General features: G+C 41.0%; 1 protein-coding gene across 1 annotated transcript in view; it reads right to left on the reverse strand.

The window, feature by feature from the left end:
• Nucleotides 1-19,186, reverse strand: part of ush2a (Usher syndrome 2A (autosomal recessive, mild)) — a 198,354-nt gene that overhangs the window by 62,931 nt on the left and 116,237 nt on the right. The window contains exons 53-61 of the mRNA XM_047341236.1: nt 18,141-18,475; nt 16,410-16,565; nt 14,639-14,802; nt 14,134-14,343; nt 10,798-11,000; nt 10,591-10,703; nt 9,366-9,594; nt 7,833-8,001; nt 7,486-7,707 (exon numbers count right to left, since the gene is read on the reverse strand). Of these exons, the coding sequence (XP_047197192.1) occupies nt 7,486-7,707; nt 7,833-8,001; nt 9,366-9,594; nt 10,591-10,703; nt 10,798-11,000; nt 14,134-14,343; nt 14,639-14,802; nt 16,410-16,565; nt 18,141-18,475 (1,801 nt within the window). The remainder of the gene's footprint in view (nt 1-7,485; nt 7,708-7,832; nt 8,002-9,365; nt 9,595-10,590; nt 10,704-10,797; nt 11,001-14,133; nt 14,344-14,638; nt 14,803-16,409; nt 16,566-18,140; nt 18,476-19,186) is intronic.

The following is a 19,186-nucleotide window of genomic DNA, read 5'->3' on the forward strand; positions in this document are numbered from 1 at the left end:
AGCGCGTCAACACAAGGTGCTTAGACAATGTGAATTATTATTAGGGTTTCAGTCATTCCACTTAATGATAAGTCAATATTTAGCCCTGCCAATGAACTACTGATAAAAATGTGTGTTGTGGATTAGGGTTATCCGAGCTCTCTAGGAGACCAAAACCCCTCCACAACTTTAAACAAACCAAACACTTTTAAATACCTGAATATATTACAAGGGGTTTGGCACAAAGTGCACAGCAAGTGTGCACATACAATGTTTGCATGCATGCATACCTCTATGTGCGCACACACACACACACACACACACACACACACACACACACACACACACACACACACACACACACACACACACACACACACACACACACACACACACACACACACACACACACACACACACACACAGACAGACAGAGCGGTGGAACACATTTGCATGCTTGGACAGGATACAGAAAGGAACAATCTTACTTTTTAGGGATTTTAATGATCTTAGCTTAACACACAAACACATATATCAACACACAACCAAACTAGCTTCACTTCTTCCTGTGTGAATGTGTGTGTGTCTTTGTGCTCTGGAGGGGCCAGACTATATGCCATGTTGAGAAATGAAATCACAGTGGATTGACTTTCTCACACAGAGCAGTGTCCCCCTGTGGACACACACATGAGGATGTTGGGGCAGCAAACACACACACACACACACACACACACACACACACACACACACACACACACACACACACACACACACACACACACACACACACACACACACACACACACACACACACACACACACACACACTTTTCCCAGCTGACTGGTTGTCCTCTCGTCTTTCTGGTGTCTTTGTTTTTTGTTTTTTTTAAATCTCAACAAAATTACCAGCTGGGCGTATGTGATATTGTGTACATTTGTGTGTATGTGCATCTTTTCCTGTATGTGTCTCGAGGGTTTGTTTAAGTGTGTGTGCTGAGCTTAGGTAAATGCTTTGGTGGCACTTATATTTTCACCACTCTACAGGGATTCAGTAAAGAGTGAGACACAGCAGGCAGCTGTTGGAGTGTTTAAAGTGTGTCAGAGAGAACAACAGAGCGACAAGAGAGAGAGAGAGAGAGACTGGGATGAAGATATAAAGTAATAAAGAAATACACTTACATATCCCTCACAAGTCCTGGGCCACAGAGATCTGTGCCATTAGTTTAGGATGGATAAAACTTATGATCGAGAGATAACCCTTTCTGTCAATTACAGATTTAACATTTTATGATGGGGAAATAAACACGACTATGTTTTAAAGCAGATTGACTTTGTCAGGTTATCATCACTATGATCACTAACGTATCTGTGATCCGGAGAGTTAGTGGGTTAAGCTGGGCCCAGACCACAGGGCTTTTGAAATCCTGACTGATGTTAAAATCAGGTCACGAAAATAAGGAAAATCTGTCTTCTGTATAATTTTAAACATGCCCACACTATAAGATTAGAAAATAATGGCACATCCCACACTTCAGGATATTATCAGGATTATTGCTCTAATGTTAAGACTTTTCCACAGGTTCCACAGAATAAATAACTTTTATGTTTAAGTGAAACAACTTGAACTGAGTCATGTTGTATGAGGCAACACATGACAGAGGCCCAATCTTTGTTGGTTGACAGAATTCAATTAGAATCATTTATATTTTCTGTTGGTCTAACTCTTCGTTATGAATGCAGATGAAATTAAATCGTTTTAGGCACTAAGTGAAAAGGTGCAAGCAGACTAACTGTGAGTCATTGCGTGTTGTGCCCTCACGTAGATGCATGTTAAAATCTTTATATGCCCTTAAGAATAACAGAGAAATACTGTGCCATTGACTTCAGACCAGGTTTATGTTGGTCAAAAGTGTTATCACTTTCCATTAGATCAAGATATCAATACATCTAACCACCCATCATTTTTAGACCAACATGCCCACTGGCGCATAAATGGGAACAAATGCTTTTGCTATTTGAACTGTCACAACCTGGCTGTTACAACTATGAGAAAGTGGGAGACGCACCAGTTTAAAAGCTCAAAAAGCAATATTTATTCAACAAAAGATACTGCTACATAAATACCCTGACTGATGGGATGTCAATGTCAGTGGTATCAGAAGAGTAAGGTGTGCATGAGGGCATTGGATAGGCAAATGACATCTCAATGTGGTTTATGCTGCTTTGCATTAGGTGTAAGATAGAGACCTGGGTGTTTGTGTTCTTGTGCCTGAGAGTTTAATTTGCTCCCGGCTCTTACCTGTTAGTTAAGTCTTTTAATGTTAATTTTTATTGGATTAACAATATGTAACAACATCAGGATAACACAAAGGCAAATCAAATGGGCCCCCACACACACACACACACACACACACACACACACACACACACACACACACACACACACACACACACACACACACACACACACACACACACACACACACACACACACACACACACACAGCCGTTTGTCCTCAGCTCTGTGCTCCTGACAGCCTCTCGTTTTATTCATGCCAGTCATTAAAGTAAACCTAATAGAAAAGCCATCATCATAAATACATTAACAGAGAGAGAAATGTCTTCCTGTGTTCAGAGAGCACTCAATCTTCTAAAGCAGCCAGACGCTGCTGTTTGGAATGCACTACTGTTGGCCATTTGCTACCCATCATTGATGAGGGGCTTTTGGCAATGATTAACACACACACACACAGAGAAATAAGAGAGAAATACACACTCAGAAAATACTGAGAATCTTCTGGCAGAAACAATGGAAGGACATGCAAAGGATGTGTGACTCTACATGAGGAAACATTCAGATACATATACCGACGCAGAGACAGAAAGTGAAGCATGCAAGTTGAAGTAATAAACCATGCACATTTGCACATTTGCACACACTTACACACACTCACACACACAAACGCATCCACTCTCACAACTCCGCCAGGCTCGGAGTGAGCTAGCTTAACTACTGGGATAATTTCCCTCCAGCAAATGGTCACTGTGCCCTTGAAAAACATATTTGATTATTACTTTTTCCTCCCCCTCCTCTTTTTTTCTTTTAGCATCATCACAGCCATTTTCATCACGCGCTCTGATGATGGCACGGCAAGGCGCGTTAAGATAACACCCCGGCACCGCCAGGCTTTTAACACTTAAACGGTGAAAAGGGATATTCAGATTTGTCCTTGAACGTTTGGATGGGGCCTGCTGGGCTGGGACAGAGGGAGGGAGTACGGGAAGGAGTTAAAGGAACGCACAAATTGTTTAAGATTCACTCACTTTGAGAAAAAGTGAGGTGGGGAGGGTGTTGATGGTAGCACCCACAGTGAGTGATGGGATAGGCAGGGTTGAAGGGCAGATGGAAGAGTTAAAGAACTGCACACTATAAAGAACAAGTGTGAAGGGGAAATGATTAGTGGAGCGCACACAGCGAGGCAGGGGACTCGGGGAGAGTCAGGGAGCAACGGGAGGCCAAAGACACCACGCACGTTCCTTTAAACACCATCTAATCTCACCTAAATCTTAGCTAAACATCTTACATACAACCTCAGAGAGAAGGGGAAAAAGGAGGAGCAAATGAAGAGCTTAAAAGTTGGTCTTGAACCTACAACACAGGAGGAAATGCCGCAAAAAAAGCGGAGGCACTTTTGTCCAAAAACAAACAGTATTTAATCTACTTGAAAGTGAAATGAAAGCTGTTTAAACAGACTGGTGGATTTGGAAGGGAGGGATTTAGCACAGAGACTTTGTGTTATTGTATAACAACTCTGGATGCTGAGGAAAAGGATTATAGAGCATCTCAATAATACCCCAAAGACTAAAACTGGCCAGAGTTATGCTGGCCAGTACAGAAGGCAACAAGTGTCACTGGCCCAGGTAAGTTTGTATAAAGTCCCATTTAGCCAGGAACTTGTTTCGACTTGCTTCAAATCTACACCGGCCATATCACAAAAGCAGCCCGTCAGCAGCAGCTGTGACCCAATCTGTTCAGCCACAGTAACACAGTGCACTTTAAAGCTGTGTGACAAGTCTCACCATTAATACACAATTGACATGGTTAGGTTTGTTGTTAGGTTTGCAGTTTGAAATAACTTGAGACCTTAAAAGAGGCTTTGTGTCACAGTTATGTGCCTAAAGCACAAGTGAGGCACAAATAGCTCTACTGCTCCCATCTGTCAGATATATACTGAAACCGTTGACTGAGTACGACAACTGAGGAACCTGTTTTACTGAGGCAAAGGATTTGAGAACCTGAGTCAACACATTTCCGTTGGAAGAGAAACGTGCATGACTGACTATACTGGTGCAGTATTTTTTTACTTTCCCCAAGGAGGACAGATTTCCATGAAACTTGGTGAAAGGATGTGACACGGGTCCGGGAAAAACACAGTCAATTTTTTGATTAGATCTTAACATGAGATTTTTCAACATTTTCTCCCAGGGATTAATTCATGGATCTTGATTGTTAAAAATGAGGCACATTCAGGGAACTGATATCTATGAGTGTATAAAAAGTGGTGCAGTTTGATTGAATTTCAGGGGCCTTGGCTCTCTAATCAGGGTTAACCCTGAACCTAATCTAGTTTTATATGAAATTAAATCACAAATCCTACTTATAGAAGCTTTAAATACAAAGTTAAATACACCCCAACTGAAACAGAAAATAACAGTTGACATAAGCTGAACAGTAAACTTCTGAAAGTATACAGAAAAACTGTGCAGTCTCCTATTACAGAGGGACACTTACAAGAAGAAAAGAGACAGAGAGGTCAAGTCAAGTAATAGACTTTATATGGCAGAGTGCTGATTTCTTTGAGCCAGGTTGGGTGAGATCACTTTCCTGACCCTGATTCTATTTCACCTGATCTACACTGGATGGTTTCCTGTTTCAAATCAAATAGTCCAGTCTGGAACACACACTCAAGTGTGTGTGAGTGTGTGCTCATGCAACTGTAGGCTGCATATTTTTGGGTGAGCGTGCATGTACAAACTGTTCTGTGTGTCTTTACGTGCATGTTTCCTTTTGAGTGTGTGCGGTTGTGTATGGTTGTTGTTGTGTTTGTGCGTGGATGATTGTGTGTATATCCACGTGTGCACATGAGAATGCGAGCCAGTACGTGTATCTGTTGCCAGACGGCTGTCTCCTGGCATTGCTGTTCCCCTGCAGTGTGTGTGTATGGTTGTTGACAGTGTGGACGGTAATGTGTGATAGATCGCACTTCAGGGACCCCATAATCACATCAGCCTAACCTAGTCTATCAGCTGGGCACAATGGGATACCCTTCACTCCTCCTTTAATCTGCTCCATCTAGCTCTTCACCACTCGTCTCCTCTCCTGCTTCCTCTTACTTTCTTTCCTTCTCTTTCTGTTTTTTCCTGTTTACTTCATCTAAAGAGTATTTTACTTTTCTTTCTTCTATTATTTTCTTCACATTTAAACTTTCATTCTTTATTTTCTGCTTCATCAATTTTATTTCATCTTGTATTTTCTCTCACAGTCAAACTCTTCAAAGTTTGTAATGACATCAAGCTTAATTGGTATCCTATACTTATTTATTACTTTTTGTGTATGTATTTTGTAGTCATCACTATTATTTACTTTCAATTGAATTGTTTTTAATCTATATTCCTCTTTTAATAACATTTTAGTTCTCTCTCTCTTTCTTTATCTCCTTTCTTTCACTAATCTCAAGTCACTCACTATATCATTAAAATACAAAACCCTGGACATGGTGAGAGGGAGCAATGAGAACAAATGGTGCCAAGGTTAAGTATCCTATCCTATAATAGGTGTTGCTGTGTGCATGTTGTGTGAGTGTCTTGAAACAGACGTGTGGGGTCGAGGTTGCGGAGCCGGCCCCAGGGCTCCCCGACAGCGCGGTGCACCCGGCAAATGGCCCTTAGCCTTGCTAGTGCCGCTAGCCCTACGATCCATCATACCATATGTTCTCAATGGGGAAGCTAACGCTAATGACTGATGAGTAGAAGGGATGGGGGCGTAAAGGGAGGGAGGGAGGGAGAAAAGAAAGGTGGCGCAAGAAGCAGGAGGAAGAAGCAGAGAAGGTGGGGAAAATAAGTTGAGGTAAAGTAACAAAGAAGATGACAAAGGAGAGAAGGAGAGGGGATATTAATAAAGCAGGGAGATGGAGAGGAAGAGGTGGTGGGGAGCATATGCACTCCTTGGGAGGCCCCCTGAAATGAAGGATGACCGTATAGCCTGCTCAGCTTGAATGGAAGAGAGGATTCAGCGGAGAAGCAGAAAAGGAAGAGAGGAGTCTAAACAAGTGACAATGTGAGAGAGTAAAAAACTATATTTAAAAAAGAACAAAAATGAACTCTTTAAAGAAAATATTTTAAAAAAATGTTATGAAAAGACACGTTGAAAAAAATTCAATGCAAGATATTTCTTTTGTGATAAGATATATAACAAAAACAGCAATGAAATCAAAACCATATTTGGAATTAATCTTTTGTTTTTCTGCGTATTTTCTTTCTATGAACTATTTTTTATTGGCCTGTGTATTTTTGTGTGCACAAGGGTCTTGTGTGTGTTTGTGTTTTTGCAGTTAGGCTAATGGGGTACTATAGGCCTGTCCATATGGGGCCATTGTTTATGTGTGATGAATAGAGTCCACGTGTCTCCCTCTGGCACTCAACACTAAGCGAACCCTGCTGAGGGCACCCTGTTGACTCTGTGTGTGTGTTTTTGTGCATGTGTGGGTGCATTTAATATTTCTATATGTGTGAGTGTGTGAGTGTGTGAGTGTGTGTGTGTGTGTGTGTGTGTGTGTGTGTGTGTGTGTTGTGTGAAGGAGAGAGAATGACTGTGTATTTGTCCTGCTGTGTGCTTGGCAGTGCCCTCAACGGTGCCATCCCAAGTGTGTTTCATCATCATCTGCCATGACAAAGATGTCTAATGACACACACATACACCCACACCCTTGCATAGACATAGACACACACACACACACACACACACACACACACACACACACACACACACACACACACACACACACACACACACACACACACACACACACACACACACACACACACACACACACACACACAGTCCCATCTGTGCCATGGTATCCGGGTGCATCGGGACACTGCAGGAGAGGAAGAAAGGGAAACGACCCCACGTTCCTGCACCATGTGTCTAACTCAGCCCTCCTTGATTTACTCTCTTGTCGTATCGTCTTTTTTCTGTCACTCTCTCATTTTCGGCCAATAAACGTTAAGACATCACCAGGGACTAAACACCTGACAAGATAATTTTTGGGCCATAGTAAATAGTTTTTTGAACAACAGGCTTTACAATAAAGGATTAAGAGCAGTTTGGGACCAAGAAGGCTCAGCAGGCCATCACACTTTATCCAGTGTGCTTTCATTGCTGATCAAAGACTTCAATCTTATTCTAACAACAGTGGATGTTAAGTTAGTGTTTCCTTCACTCACCTGGGACATATGTATGCACCTCCCCCCTCTCAGCATCGCCGCAGCACACCAGTACATCATCTACAATCCGGCCTCCACAGCACTGGACCCCATAGCCGTCATGCAGGCTCCTGCTACAGCAGAGCTGGCCGCCTTTCATGGAGTAAGGAACCCCCCCACAGCAGCTGTCACCCAGCCCCACTGAGACCCGGCCCTGCGAGTGGTCAGGACAGCAGTATTCATCTACAGAGACAAGGACGGATGAAGGAAACACTTGAAACACAACATGGAAAAGAACAGACTCAAATCTAGTAGAAAAGAACAACTCCCATGTAAACATAAAAACATGAAGGAAATCTGAAACCCACTGGTTTTCACATGCACGTAGTATCCTCCGCAGCACTGGTGGTCCGGGAGAGCTGGGAGCAGTTTGCCACTGCAGCAGACCGGGTTGGAGGAATTACTAAAACTCAGATAAGTGCCCTCACAGCAGTGATGATGTGGCTTCTTAGGGTGCAAACGTCCACTGCAGCACACCTAGTTAACACAGACAGACAAACACATAGAATAATACCTTTTTTAATTAACACAGATGAACACATGAGTATGCACATATCAAAAAACACAAAAATGAACAGACAGTGAAATAAAACTACTAATGTGATAATGTATAAAATTATACTTAGAGCACCAAAAGTATAAATACTAATTACGCTGAATGACCCACTTCACAATCATATATTGTAATTGTTGGGGGTTTGTTGGTTGGTTTGTATATTTGTTGTAAGTAAGATTACACAAGGAAGTTGTTTTCACTTTCTTTAACACTGTGAGACTTTTTCAGTGTTTTCCAAGGAGATAATTCATGGATCTTAATGGGTAAAATCTGGCACATGTAAGAGACTGATATCAATGAGTGTGTTAAACTTGGTTCAGCTTAACTGTTGGGCCTTAGCAGAGGTATGTGCTCTACTGAGGACCTTTTTAGTTATTAAAGCCTTAATGTACATATCACTTAAATGTTGCATCTGATTTAAACAACTTAATTTACTTCTAGGTAATTTAATCCATTATTATACATCATCATTTATTTATTGATTATTTCTTTAATAAATAAATCAGCAAAATAACAAGTAACAAAAGCTTTACAATAATTGAAGTGCCGTTAAACTCAGTTACTACCAATGCAGATACAACAACAAAAACACTAAACACTAATCATCAAAAATTTGCACTTTCATGACTTCCCAAATTGATACAAGCTACAGTTGTATGCCTCCTCTGATAAACGCTTTATTAATAATCTAGATTTCTGCCGTGGATGTAAAAATGAGGATACATCTTGTGTGTTTTGTCGACATTTACATATTACAGATGCTAGACTCACAATGGAGGACTGTGAGTACAGGCTTGTGATATAGGGGGATTTTTTTTCTGGGTTCATGAGCCTGTGCACTCATAATACTTAAATAAGTGTGTATGTGAGTGTATGTGTGAGCTGACAGTAAATCTTATGGTAGTGGGTGCTGTGGGGACAAATGTATGACTGTGCCAACTTGGCCGGTATTCAGTCGTGACACAAGGATGGAAGTGAATGCAGATGACAAGTTATCCTGTTTAGGGAATTAATGCCTGAGAGGATGACCATGTGCCCTCTATAAATAGTGTGCATTTGGAAGTGTGAGAGTGTGTATTTGTCTAAAGAGTCACTATTTATCTTATTTTGTATGTGTCTGGTGAGGACGGACATGAGGGTGCACAGAGAAAAACTGTATCTCAAGATCAGCAGCCAAAGACCCAGAACTCCCTGTTTTACACTTTGTGTGAAAATGAACAAATAATTTACAGAGAAAGTAAAAATACAAAACGATAAGAACAATAAAATCACTTCACACAATTACCTGGACGTCAGGAAGGAAGCAGGATGCTCCACACACACCATGACTGGCAGGACACTGCAGGTAGGAACATCTGAACCTTAAACCACCTGCACCTTCTGACTCTCCCCCCACAGTGGACATGACCCCTGCTGACCCACTGGTGCATGACCTCAGGGTCCGTCTTAAAACCTTGTAACCCAGCATGATGCCACTGGGTTTGCCTGGATGGGACCAGTTCAACCTCACCGCCCTGAGACAGAGAGGGAGTGACACACATTCATGCACACACACATACACTTCATGCATGGTTAATGCCTGACAAAGTTGAGTTACAGTGTCAGGGTGTGTGTATCTTTATACACTTCACACTATTGATTTTCCTCTGTTTTATCGCTGACATCTTTGGCAGGGAGAGACCTGTGTAGTAACACTCAGAGTTACAACTTCCACAGTCTCCAAAGGAGAAAATAAGCCACAAATCACCACTTTCCTTTGCATCTGTAAGATTTGCAACATAACGGTTTAGGTCAAATGTGGGAAGCAGAGCATTTAAATGTCGTTAAATTTAACTGACTGCAAACAAAATGTCAGTTTACTATCATACTTTATTCATTTGGGAAGCTGTTAAAAAGCATCTTTGAGATAATCTGATTAAATTATGGTCAGACGACTTTAAATAACCTTTATTGAACCAGATAATCTCAATTATGAACTGCAGTGCTTTAATGGATTACTTTATGCTAAACATTTTATATGGTTCACCAGCTTTTACTGTTAGAAAGTACATCTTCAGTCTTTATAGACTATAGAAGAGGAATATGTGCGACAATCATTGTCTTTACAGCAGTAGGAATAAATGCAGTTATCATTTGTTATCCAACAGAAGTTTCAAAGAACTAACATTAAAATACTCTCTATTTCAATGATGTACAGAGTGCCGACACTGAGTAAAATAAAACATCATTTTAATATAGTCCTCCTGTCACAGGTCCACAGTTTGCTGTGTTGGTGAGAGCTGTATTGATTCTGTTGTGTCAAAGCTGCAAACCAACCTGTGTGCTGCCGATAAACATTAAAGATTACTGCACACAAATCAAAGGCTGTAAGATTTAATGAACCTGAAACAACGTCAACACTCAAAATATAGTCAAGAAATATGATCATTCAGAAAAGAAAGACAAGCAGGGGCCTGAGGAAAGTGAAAGAATAACTGAGTTAATATATCTGCAGCACATCTGCGTGTTACCTGGGACTCATCACTTGTGCGTGTGGCGTGCCCAGGTCAGCAGGCAGGTCCTCCACAGTGGTTGTCTGAGTGACATTACTTCTGACACATGCGTACACGGTGCACACCTCCACCTGAAATCCACACGACACATCAGACCAAAACGTGACTCACATGTTTGCATGTTTGTATCTGTGCGTTCTTGTCAGCAGTTGTTAGTGTGTGTACCTGTACATTGTAGACAGTATAAGGCAGCAGGTCTCCCAGCAGGTAGGACCCTGAGCTGTTGTCTACACTGCCATGGAGACGGTCATTGACATAGACGTAGTAACCAGTAACCGCTCCATTTGGCCGTAGAGGAGGGGACCAAAGCACCCGCACTGTGGTGCTATCTACAGGAACCACCTCTGGAGCTGACATCCCCTCTGGCTCTGTGATACATGTGAGAGCAGAGACCCCAAAATTAAAGAACAACACAACATTTTAAAGTTTGAAGATTGGAGACATCATCATCATCAAACACAAACATAACGAAACAAGAGTCCTCAGCCTCATTTACTGTGCAGCATTGTAAGTAAGATCACAGCAGCAAAAGATGATATTTGTCTCGTTATCTTTTGAAAGGGTTAAGTTTTACACCATGATAACTGCTCCTACAGTGCTTGGAATTATTTTACACTAAACCCACATCACTAAAACTTTAACATGCCATTAAACTGTGCTGCATTAGTGGTCATCAGGACAGGCTTGTAAAAGTTAGAATAAAACCAGAGAAAAAAATGTTTAAACTACGTGTCGGCACTCAGAGGTCCCCAGTTTGCAGTAAGCACACTTGAAAACACACGTACAACATTCTCTGGACATCATGCAAGCTTCTTTCAAAGTTAGTTTAGCAGCAGATCTCTGGTTTTAACGCAGCCCGACAAACTTTCAGGCATCACACTTTTAATGTATATTCATGAGTGTGTGAGTGAAGCAGAAAGAGACAGAGATGCTTTGTGTTTATGTGTACCACAGGACAAAGACACATGTGTTTGTGTACGAGACATGAGAGAGTTTGTGTGCTAATAGGACTTAGTTGAATTAGTTTAAACTCTCTCAGCTCAGTGCATTTTGATTATTTTCTCTATGATCAGCTTGTTCTTTTTCTTACGACAGAATAGTAGGACCACATTGAAGGAAGAACAATTCAGACATAACGAGAAAAAAGTAACGATTTTATGAGATAAAGTCACAATATTAGAGTAAAGTCGTAAATTTAGGAGTATACTGACCTAGTATTACAATAAAAAAAATGAACAATAAACAATACTTCAGTATAGTTTACACAAATAACTAATTACTCCATCTTTTGGCACACCACATTATTTTAAGTATCAATACTTAAAAAAATAGCGGATGGAGGAAATAGCTGTTTTTTTCGCCCCCTCAAATTTTACGATTTTATTCTCATAATATTATGACTTTATTCAAGTAATATTATGACTATATTCTCGTCATATTGCGACTTTACTCTTGTAATGTTGACATTTTTTTCTTAAAATTACGACTTTTTTCTAATTTTCTTCCTTCAATGTACCCCAATACTCCGTCGTATTTTCTTCAACTCATAGTTAACAGTAAATCTTCCAGTGAGACGGTCTCTACCTGTGTGGGTTGTGTTATTAACTCCTCTCTGTCTTTCACTGTCCCTTCAGTCTAATTCCTTTAATTCCCCGACTGAAATTCTCTTCATCCACAGATGATACTAAACTCAAACTGCTATAGTAATAATAGAGTGAGGTAACCTATAGGAAATGAGTTCGTATATGGAGGCAAACTAATGGGGTGAATTACAGAGACAGTGAAGGACACCAGAAAATCTGACAAATAGAGGACAAAGTTAATCTGTGAAAGAAAATATAGAGAGAAGGGATCATATGAAATAACAAAGAGAGGTAGAAAGAACAGAGAGTATTGTTCATTTTAACGGTATAAATTCAAATGATAATGGAAACCAAGCAGTGAGGAAGAGAATCAAACACAGACGTATAGTGAACATGGTGGTGGAGATCGTACGGGCTCCATCTGTTATTCTAAGTGAAAATGCACTCAGCTAAGAGAAGTTAACCCAATTCATTTGCTGCCAATGCACTTACCTAAACCCAACCTACTGCTCTACATTTCATTTACTGCAGGATGGCATTATCAACGCAATACTGCACACTGAGCCCCTCTCACTCATACACACACACACACGCACACACATTTTTCTTGCCAATTAGGCCTGATGTGTTAGCATTGCCCTATAGATTGCAGGCCATGTTAGGATGGTTGGTAGGGTTGAGCTGCATAAGTTAGAATATATTTGGCCTTGGTGTATGTGTGTGTGTGTGTGTGTGTGTGTGTGTGTGTGTGTGTGTGTGTGTGTGTGCAGTCTTATAGCTGTAAAATAATGAAATTACCTCCAGAGCCCTCTCAGTTAAACGAGCCGTACTTTGCCTTTAGCACCTAATGATTTTCTAATGTTTTTAATGCACTTTTTATTATACTGCTCAGATTAGAGAGAAAGAGAGAGGCCTCTGACATATGATTATACTGAGACGGAGGAGGAACTGGACTGGACGGGGGGTTGGCAGAGAGATGGTCTGATACAGGAAACAACAGCCACACTGAGAGGCCTCTGACATAACAATACACAGAGTGATTTGAAAGATAAACCCTTGAATGCTGAGACACCGGGCAGAGAGATGAAAATGAAATGGAAAGACGACGCCTGATGACAGTTATGATAGCCAGTGCAAAACATATGGCTAAAGACAGTAAAAGCTGACCCTGATTGAAAAGGGAAATACTAGTAGATTTAAGAAGTGATATACTTTAAAGCTATTGATTTTACATCCTAATAGACTCCCTGTCTTAATTTAGAAACAGCTAAAACTGTGACAAGCTGCTTTTCAGACATGAACTCAGCAGAATGTCTGAACAATGAGGTTCGGACTTTGTCTAGAGTTTGTCTTTCACATATAATCAGCGCAGCAGGAGATTCTCTGGAGCGTTTAGGTGAGGGGTGGTGCAGTATGCAGGAGGTCGGTTTGTTTTTTGGTGAAAGATTTTTCTTATTTTTTTTATTTATATTTATATTACATAGGCTTTTATTTACGTAAAAAATTGCATGGTAAAGTCCAGTAATTACAGCCTGCATGGGACACGGTGACAGCCATGTTTGTCGTCTTCTTTGGCAGGTAGAACACAGCATGTGCGTACTGTTGTGTGTGGGCGTGTTTGTCGGTGTTTGGTGCCAATGACAATTTTGCCACACCTTAAATCTGCCTCACACACACTTTGTATTGATTTCATGCCTCGCTACATGATGTGTTTAACATCTCCTGTGAAGCACAGAGACGCAGGGAAATGCATATTAACACAGGCACCTCTCGTAGATGTATCGGATTTATGCACTGTACATGACGCTATGTGCACAACCACACACCCTCACACACACATCTATAAAGTAAGTATGTCTTAAACATTTTCTAAAATCAAATCTTTTTTGCCAACAAAATCCCACAAACGTACACATACCTCCATCCTCTGTGGTGACATTAGCTATTGCCCTTGTTGTGTTATGTGCTCCGTTGGACACCTGTAAAGACACCAGATATGTGCTGCTGGGCCAAAGGTCACTTATCACTGTGGAGTTGATCTCAGGGGGTAAAGCCAAGATTTGACTTGACTGGGGAGACTCTACTGTGAGAAAATATGACTCCACCGCTCCCTGCAGGTCCTGCAAGGCTGAGAAAAGAAATGGAGACAGAGGGAGGAAGAGTGAGGGACAGTTCAAAATAAATATCATTTTGAGTTTCTTTTTGATAAATGTCAGGTGACAAAAACATCTTCACAGAACATGTCATGAGAATATGTTTGTGTGTGGATCTAATGTGTCTGTGTTTACTCTTTTGTCCTTGTGAAAAACAGTTTGAGCTTCAAACCTTTCTGAAAAAAAAAACCTGTGATGGGAAAAGACTGAGTTAATGTGTGTGTGTCTGTGTGTTTGAGTGTGTGTGTTTAAGACGGAGGGTAATCTTACAGGGTTGTGTCCAGTTGACCTGTACTGCGGTGTGATTGATAGCATGAGCCGACAGAGATGGAGGGTGGAGGGGAACCCCCGCCATGGTCACTGCGGTAACAACCTCTCCTGAGGAGAAGCCCACATCATTGTGGACCACTAACTGGTACTCGTAACGGGTGAATCTGTTGAGATATAATACTTCTGTTAGAAAAAAATAAAAATGCTACTGCATGATACAAACTCCTCTGCAAGTACTGACTGACACTGTAAGCCATTGATCCAAATAAGAAAGAGTTGCCCCTTATGTTGGATAAGAGTGATCATAATCCTGTAACTAAATGTACAACATCTAACTTCAGCTACCAGAGGCCTGTACTACGAAGCAGAATTTGCACTTATCAGGGTAACTTCAGGTTTAGTTCGGGATTTCCGGTCCTATGAAGCTTGTTCACTTCTTATCGGGGAAAATCACCATGGTAACTTGTGCTGAACGGCTAACCTGCTACGGTGTAGGTCTAGTTGGAGATAACAGATCAACCCGTATAAAAGCTCCGCCCACTGACCAATCACTTCCTATGAAACATGACATCAGTGTTCTTAGAGGATCCAGTTGAGCTCGGTGTGGATTGTTAGAGTCTCTGAGGAAGACATGGGTCTTCAGAGAACGACAAAATCCCTTTGCCTACTCTGATGAGGATCTTTATGAAAGATATAGATCCTCATCAGAGGGAATAATAAACCTTTGTCAGCTGCTGGAACCGAACATAACCAACCTGACACATAGGAGCAATGTGCTCACAGTACCACAGACTGTCTGCATCACTCTACTTTGCTTTACTTGTGGGAGTTACTGATATTGATGTACTGGGTGTGTTAGCAGTGGTCTAATAAGACATGCTTTAATAGGCTTTTATCCTTCCCTATAGGTTTATCCTATAAATTTAAAATTTTTGGTAACGGGATATAGATTTACCTTTTGACAGCCTCCATCCCTTCCTCCCCCTCCTCCCCCTCTCTCTCTCTGAGACTCGAACAGACAGCCCTCACCTTTCATGTGCATATGCTCAGATCTTGATCAGGCAAAACTGGGTTGACTTAATGAGTTGATAACCAGCTTTGATGACTGCTTAGCAAGTTTGCGATTGTTAGGTTAAGTTCAACCGGATATCGGAAAGATATCCTGGGTAACTCGCTTCGTAGTACAGGCCTCTGGTTTCTCTTACTCTAAACAATAACAAAAAAATTAGTTTGATGACGTTGGCCAGCAGTTTGAATAAAATTGTGGATTTCTCAGGGTTTGAACATTGTTGAAAACATTTTGGATTATATACAAAGTCAACAACATATAAAACATAGGTCTGGTAATTTATAGACATTTCAATGAAGAATTATTACATATTATGTCTTTAAACTATTTATTTCCTCACATATTTATTTCTTTGACATCAATAATGAAGAAAAAAGCCAAGTGAAAAGTGCTGACACGTTCAAACAATTGTCAGTTTACTACTTGACTAAAGCCCAGTAGAGACACAACCGTGAAAAGAGTACACCCAGAGCCGTTTAGCAAGCATAGAGAGGAGGGGAAAAAAAATCAGCTTCCACCAAGTGCCAAACTGAGATTAGGGGACGCTGTGTGAAAAACAATTTAATTCTTTGGGATATTTGCTTAATGTATCTTTGAGCGGTATTAAAAGATCGGCATCAGCGGCAGCTCGCCGATCAGCTCTGCACACACGGTCTGCTGCGGCGCCGGCGTTTGCTCTAGAGCTCATTTCAGTAATCTCACCTGCTTAGGCCTTTATCTTGGTAGAACAATTTGGTGCCGGAGTAAACATGGAGCCAGTGATGGAGATCTTCAGCAGGGGGAGGGGACTCGGATGTTACTGCAGGGACCGTGGCAATGGCCAGGGGCTGGTGGGTTTTACGTCTGAGCAACTTGTATCTGAAGGGGAGTTTTGAATAAAAGAACACACGCGCACATGTGGCGTTTAGGAATGCATTAACACACAACACATGTACAGAAATGCAGCAATATGAGCACACAGACACACAACTGACTCTTCTGCTTATCACTCATTTCCTCCTCTTCTGCTGTTTTTCATCATCTCTATTCTTTTGCGCTCACTGTATCTCATCCCTCCCTCCCTGCACCCCTCCCTCTGTTGTTTTTTTTCTGCAGGGTTTGTGTTTTCCTCTCCCCACAGTGATGCTAATTTTTGCTGTAATCAGAAGAGAAGGGCTTAATGCTGCCTTTTAACCAACCCACTTAGACAAACACACAGAGCTGAGCAGAGCAGAACAGAGAGACGGGCTCATGCATTTTAATCGTCTGCCAGGAAAATGGACCTTTATTTTAGGCCTAATCGCCGACAGAGTAGAACAGGACGGAACAAAACGGACCGGGATGAGCATCGGGAGCGAGAAAACAGCGATTAAAAATGCACAGCACTTAGCTCATTACCAGGGAATTCATGTTAGCAGCTTGTTAACGTGTTCCTATCTATTTTTCTACGTTTTTCAGCAGCAATTGAACATCTCCAGTGTGTCTCTTAATATTAACATGCTGTAAACTACAGTCTGAGCTGTCTGGTCTTTAACTGTAGGCTATAGCCAATGAATAAAAACACAAGGTTGGCTCAGATTATGTAAAGTGGCATTGCTAACGCAGACCGAGCTTCATACATATTGGGTCTTCATAATTAGTAACGGATTTTGGATGAGTGTCTGCTCATACTGAGCTATTACCTAATCATCCTACCTTTCATGTCTTGGTTATATTCCATCAACCTTGTGCAATTGAAATTGAAAAACACTGATCAACAGTAGGAAACCTGACTGAATCAGGTTGAAATAAGTGCAGTTGAAATGTAAATCTAATCTACATACAATTTACATTACAAAAAAATAAAATAAAAGTATTTCCACTTAATGCTTTTCATCACTACTCTTCCATTGTGTACTTTATGTTCTTCCTTTGTCTGCACACAAGCTCTGACAGTAGATTGGCCAATGAGCAAAGGCAAAACAATTTTCCTCAATAGCTACTGACAGGTTTTACAATTAAAGAGAATTCTGCTTAAATTATATGTACAACATTTTTTTCACAACAATTTAATGCAGTTAATAAAAATCGTTAGCAGTGTGTTACACTACCGCATCACTTAACAATGTACATTTACTTGAGTACATTCTTCATGTATCTTTATTGTACTTAAGTAGGTTTATTTTCAGGTACTTTTCATACTTTTACTCCACCACATATATCAGCAAATATCTGTATGGTCTACAGAAAGCAAGTACTTACTTACTTTTAATCAAATGCAAATGTTGATGTGGTACTTTTACTTTTTGTCTATGTATTTGTACTTGTAAGTAAAAGGGTTGAGTACTTCCTCCACCAACTAGGATTGAGCGGCAATTAGCGGCCTAATACTCATGCAATCTGAATGTGTCATCTTAGGTTAGAAATACATTACGAACAACATCTTGGTATGGTTTCTGTGTAATATAATTTTACCTGATGTTGGGTCCATTGGGCCTGCGTGGTGGTTGCCAGGAAATGGCGAGGAACGACTCACTGACTGCCACAACTGACAGCGGTGCAAGGCCTTGAGGGCTTGTGGCCAGTGTAGTGGCTGGAGTAGGCAGGCTCTCTGTACATCCTCCAACATGTCCATCACCCTCTGAACACGCCAACACAGTAATACTGTAGTTTTTGTATGGAATAAGGTCTGTTACTGTGACGCTGAGCTCAGATGTGTCGCCGCTGTCATGGAATATACGGGGTTCCGGTAGGCGGATCTCATAACCACGAATTTCTCCATTAGGAATAAGAGGAGGCGACCATGTGATCTGGAACACAAGTGTGTTATATTTAAGTTTGGGCTTGTTTATTTTAAATACAGCATTAAAAATAATCAGAGTAATACAAATACAATTTAGGCTTGGTTCACTTATTCCTTTTAGAAGAGTTATCCAAGAGAAGTCATCCCATTGGTTGGCTGAGGTGTGTTTATGTGTGTGTTTGTGTTTGTGTGTGTGTGTGTGTGTGTGTGTGTGTGTGTGTGTGTGTGTGTGTGTGTGTGTGTGTGTGTGTGTGTGTGTGTGTGTGTGTTCAATTCCTTTGTGGAAAAAGATAACCCGACTTTGACTTGAGCAGAATATTCCTTTTAAAACAGGACACAAACGCACGCACCCACAAAAACACGTGCATGTGCACAAACACCATGGTAAAATAATGAAAGCAGCTGGTAATGGAATTGCTGCATGCAAAAACAAAAGCTTGCTGTTGTTGAGCGCTGCATCTGATTTGGAAACAGTTCAGTCTGTCAGCATTTCAGAGTGAAGATGAAGGTAACTGGGACTCACACACACACAGACAGACACACACACACCTCTACATATTTGAATTAGAGCTATGTATAAAATAAAGGTTTAATTTCTACATCCACACACAAACACAAACCTACGCATGGTAAACGCAAATTTCAAAACTTTATGTGCACATACACAGATACACATCTGTGTTTAGTGTGTGTTTTGTCTGCTTTAACACACTTACAG

This window comes from Hippoglossus stenolepis, chromosome 1 (assembly GCF_022539355.2).
Source record: "Hippoglossus stenolepis isolate QCI-W04-F060 chromosome 1, HSTE1.2, whole genome shotgun sequence".
Lineage (NCBI taxonomy): Eukaryota > Metazoa > Chordata > Actinopteri > Pleuronectiformes > Pleuronectidae > Hippoglossus > Hippoglossus stenolepis.